This window comes from Cannabis sativa, chromosome 2 (genome assembly GCF_029168945.1).
Source record: "Cannabis sativa cultivar Pink pepper isolate KNU-18-1 chromosome 2, ASM2916894v1, whole genome shotgun sequence".
Taxonomy (NCBI): Eukaryota; Viridiplantae; Streptophyta; class Magnoliopsida; order Rosales; family Cannabaceae; genus Cannabis; species Cannabis sativa.
This window is the reverse complement of record NC_083602.1, coordinates 55,860,606-55,865,778: the sequence shown is the minus strand read 5'-3', so window position 1 is coordinate 55,865,778 and position 5,173 is coordinate 55,860,606. Positions and strand designations below refer to the sequence as shown.

At 30.5% G+C, this 5,173-nt stretch overlaps 1 protein-coding gene across 1 annotated transcript; it reads right to left on the bottom strand.

Annotated features, from left to right (window-relative positions):
* Positions 1-281: 281 nt before the first annotated feature.
* Positions 282-4,917, bottom strand: LOC115719611 (zinc transporter 6, chloroplastic). Its single transcript, XM_061110652.1, has 2 exons — positions 3,919-4,917; positions 282-966 (listed from the first exon to the last, which is right to left on the bottom strand). Exons 1-2 carry the CDS (start codon positions 4,642-4,644, stop codon positions 652-654), a joined length of 1,041 nt encoding a protein of 346 aa, XP_060966635.1. The 5' UTR covers positions 4,645-4,917; the 3' UTR covers positions 282-651.
* Positions 4,918-5,173: the final 256 nt, after the last annotated feature.

The window sequence follows — 5,173 nt, the reverse complement described above, 5'->3', positions numbered from 1 at the left end:
ACACTTGATGTCGCCAGGGGAGATAGTTGTGTTCATCTAATCTGACAGAGAGGGAGTGCGAGAACGTAACAGGAGCTGAACGAGGTAGATTGAGACCTGAGTTTTGAGAAGAACCTCCATTGACAGCCATGAACGAAGGCTTGAAGTTGCAGAGAAGAAACGAAGATAAAGACCAGAAGACGAATGAAAAGAATTCTCTGTATTGATTATGAGAAGCCAAAACAAATGATTTATATACAAGAGAAGAGAAAGTAGAGGAAAAGAAAACAGAACCACACAACTAACAGAAAGTTGTTACAGTGAGTTTGAATACAGAGAAAATAACAGAAAGTTAGTTGAGAGGATTAACTAACTCTTCTACTCTTAACAAAAACACGTAGTACGTACCAATTAACTTAACAAAGTTGATCTTCACTAAACCTAATGGTGATTGATTATAGTGTGACTTCAATAATGACGATTGATTATAGTAGCATGGTGTGATTTTATCAAAAACAAAATGCAATTTTTTTCTTAAAAAAAAAAAAAACAAAAGATGGATTTTCTTTTATTTTTTTCCTTATCCTTTTGGGGATTTTCTCTATTCATTATTGGCGGAACCAGTACCAATATTTATAAGAAAATATGTGACAATAAGTTTGTTTAATTATATTAAGCCCAAAGGGCTAAGATAGACATTGAGGTTGAGCCAAGAACAAGTGCAATGAAAGAAGCCTTTTTCAACCATGAAACAGAAGTCATCATTTTGTTGTGGAAGAAATCAAGAGCTATGAGATCAACAAGAGCCATGTATATTAGTATTCCGGAAGAGAAAGAGCCTAACAAACCCTCCATAATCAAGGCGTTTGTGCTACTGTCATCGTACCCTGTCGCCGAGAACAATATCATTCCTAATACTATTCCCATTGGCGTCGTCACTGCAAACATAAAACACATATATGCTGTTGTTCCGAAGCTAAACCTTGCCTGCGTAATTAACAAACTGATTACCAGTTATTACCTATATTTTCTTCAAAGCATATAATAAACACAAAAATACATATTATATGACAATATATACACTGATCAATTATGTGTTCACGCATGCATATATATATTTATAATTATATATATTAGCTAAAATTTTAATCAACAGTTTTTAATATCATTATTAAATTAAAACACTTTAAGGTGTTGAACAGTGTAATAGATTATTTAAGTATCTTACTAGTGATCAACGGTATGATATATAACAATTCTATGTAGTTTTAGGTATCATACTGATATTCATTATCAACTTTTTTTTTTATTAAAATATGTGAGATTAATTAATATAAAATTATATTGTACAAATAAATTTCATGTAATGAGTGTATACCCATAACAATATATCTATTAATCTATAGATGTACGTTGATTTTTTTTAGGGCGAGTACGTTGATTTAATATACGTACTTGGTAGTAAATATATAAATAATTATTAATTTAGTCAATTAATAATTATTTACTATACTTATAACTAGGTTGGCTTTTATCTCAATACAATAAAATAAATAAATAAATAAGTGGGCTTAATCGTTTGGCAATAGCAGGTATTTTTAAACAAGTCGTATTATTATTAGAGTACTCAAATGCTCTAAAGTAGAATCTATTTGAAGAACTAAACTAAAAACGTGTTATGACAAATGTTTTAAATTTTTTCTTATTTTAAAACTTTTATAAAATTTACTATTTACCTTCTACATTTATAAAATATTATTCATTATTCTAAATATATTTTATTAATTGTTTTAGAGTTTAGTTTTAATTTATACGAGAATATTATGTTTGAAATGAATAAAATATATTAAAATTATTTTAAAAAAAATTAAATTTTAGTTATATATTTAAAAAAAGCTAACTAAAATTTTTATCCCAAACTTTAACCTATACCAAATCATGCCTCCTGAACTTTTAAGATAGTCAAAAATGCTACATGAACTATTGAGATTGTTGGATATAAGGATTTTTTTGTCTAATTTCAATAAAAAACGTCTAACATAGATGAAAGTTCAGGAAGCATGATTTAGTACATGCAAAAGTTCGATGAGCATAATTTGATAAATATCAAAATCTGGGGAGCATGATTTAAAACATAAATAATACTAAAATAATAAAATTAAATAAAATTAGACAAAAGTCCTTAAATCTAACAATCTCAAAAAATTTTAACGGCAAACATAATTTTGTACACATTAAAATTTAAGGGACAAAAATCTTAATTAACCTTTATTTATTTATTTATTTATTTTTTTGATGTATAGGAGAAGTTAGAGTAGTCTTAGCTTTGAAAAGTAAGAGTCAATTCCTTATTCTTCAGTCTTGTACCCATCTTCTCGATCGATAATGATATTGATCTTGGGAACAATACATATAAGGCCATCACAAATGCAAACTGCTCTTATAATTGTTATGGTAGACCCACTTAATATTTTAAACCAATAAAAAAAGAGACTACGTAGCTGCCTTTTACAATCTCATAAATTTTTTTCTCTCTCTTCCACCTCACACACCCCACTCTTTGACAAGCTTTCTCTTAAACTACACCATTAAACGTGCCCTAATAGTGCTCCATATATATTAAAACATAAATAATCAAAGATAAAGATAAGTATATCACATTTTTTATGGTACGGAAGTATATATATCACATATAGGTATATAGTAATAAACTCTAATTAAATTTTCGTTGGACGCAAATAAATTATTAAGTTTAATTAGATGCATATGTTTTTCTCAAAAAAATAAAAAATAAATAAAAATAATATATAGATGCATATGTGTTCCTATCCAACTACTGTAATGGGTTTCTACTTTTTAGTTAAATGCACTTTTATGATTTTAAAGTCTTTAATTTTCCACTATCGATATACATACAAAAATTATTACCAATTGATATCAAATCATGCTACTTGTGATTATATAGAGTAATAGTATCAACATTAATGCAAGGTCCTACATAAACTCTTGTTATTAATTAATAATTAATTTATATTAGCTAGGTAGTGTGATAGGGTTGGTGAAGTGAAGTGTACTGGTGTAATATATATACATGACCGTGATATTTACCACAAATAATAAAGGAACAAGAATAAGTTTCTAACTGCATTATTTATATCTACTTATTAATATATATTAATTAATTAAATAAAAGTCTGAATTATCTATTCTCCATTTATTAATTCTTAATTATGTAAGATCACATTTTTTAAATTTAATTAGGTTTATTACATTAAAAATGTAACGATATAACCTACTATAGGTTAAATTTTAGTCACAATTCAAGTAGGGTACATTAAAATAAAAACCTTTCACTTATTGGTTAATGTTAGAACTTTCAGCATTGAGACCATCTCTAACTATTACACTATTTTTGGTGTATATTTTACACTAATTTAACGCAGAATCTAGTATTTTTAGTTGTAAAAACAAATTTTAATTATTAACAACAAATATCACACTAAATAAAAAAAAAATTGTTTAAAAAATCTCATGCATATATTATATTATATTCACATTAATAACCCATGATAATTAATTTATGTTATAATCATAAATATTGCCTCAATATATAATTAAGATTATTTGTAAAACAAATTAAATAAAGAAACTGTGAAAAATTGATGCACAAAATTTAATGGGTAATTTAGTGTATTCTTAAAATGAAACTGTGAAAAATTCAGGGAATATGCACCTTGGGATTTCTATGGTAATTGTACCCAGTAAGTATCACAAAGTGACCTATACACACTTCTTAATTACTTGTAAATAAAACTAACTTCGCTCTATATATATATATATCGTGATCTTATTATATACTTACTAATTGAAAAAAATTTCTTGACCAAAAATTTTCTGAGGAAACAAACAAAAGGAAGAAAAAGAGTGTAAAGTACCCACCTGTGCAATGCAGCCGCCGAGACCCATGCCTTCAAAAATCTGATGAAACGCAAGTGCAGCGACCAAAGGTCTAATGGTGCACTGATTCTGAGACATTCCCATCGTCACCCCAATAATCACAGAGTGAAATATAATCCCAATCTCCAAAACTTGAGACACCAATCTCTGCTTCATCCTCACCAAATTCTCCTCCTCCTCCTCCGTCGTCGCCGCACCCGATTCCACTCTCTCCGCCACACCCAACTCACCCAATTCCATCCTAGACTCTGCCCTTTTCTTCGTCGTCTCCTCCTTCGTGCCCACCGGTTTGTACTCAGCCACCTCACCACCGCCGTGGACCCCGGCGTGTGCGGTGGCAGTCACGTCAACGAGGAGAGCGACGAGTGCGCCGATCAAGGTCACGAGACCGGCGAAAGGGAAGTCTCGCCAGGGGTGGAGTGAGGCCACGTGGCAATCGGATAGAGCGGCGAAGGCGTCGGGAAGCACGTGGACTAAGGATGTGGAGAGAATGACTCCTGCCGCGAAGCACTTGATTAATAGCGTGGCCTTATCGTAAGCCGGTTTGCCTTGAAAAAACCTGGCCAGTAGAACCGGAGAGAGTATGCCGATTACGCTTGTGAAGAAGATGACGAAGATCGACGTCACCTTGAGCCGCGCCGCCGCCGCGCCGTCACGACAAGCCAACGTCCTAGCCGCCGTATCTAAGGCGCACGCCGCCGTTGCCATGGTTTTTTTTAGAGAGAGAGAGAAAGAAGAGATAGGATTGTATATATGTAAAAGTAAAATAATAAGACTTTAATAAGTAACTTGTAATAAGGTGCGTCTATTTTTTGGTCGTTTGTTTGTGAATTGTGGATTGTGAGTTGTAAGTGAGTGAAGAGAAGAGAGTAATAATAATAATAATAATAATCTGAAATTGAAGTCAGGATCAAGTTTTAAACTGAGGGGACGTGGTCGTGGTGTGGGTCCCAATTTTATTTATGGATCTGCCTAATGACACCATTTTCTTCCTATAATTCTTCCACTTGTCTATCCTGTCTCTTTATATAATTTTCTTTTTTTTTTTTTTTTTTTTTGCTTAGAAAATAATTTAATTATAGAAAATATTATAATTGAGAATATGATTATACTGAGATGTGTAGGTGTAAATTGTATTTGGTGGTATAAAATAATATATAATTGTTAATTAAAAAATAAAAATAAAAATATTTTTTTATTATATCTATTTAATGTTAATTATATATAAAAATAAAAT

Coding starts and splice junctions, on each gene's coding strand:
- LOC115719611 (XM_061110652.1), bottom strand. CDS start 4,644: ATGGCAACGGCGGCGTGCGCCTTAGATACGGCGGCTAGGACGTTGGCT. Junction 967..3,918: donor TCGGCGGCTGCATTGCACAG/GTGGGTACTTTA, acceptor TTAATTACGCAG/GCAAGGTTTAGCTTCGGAAC.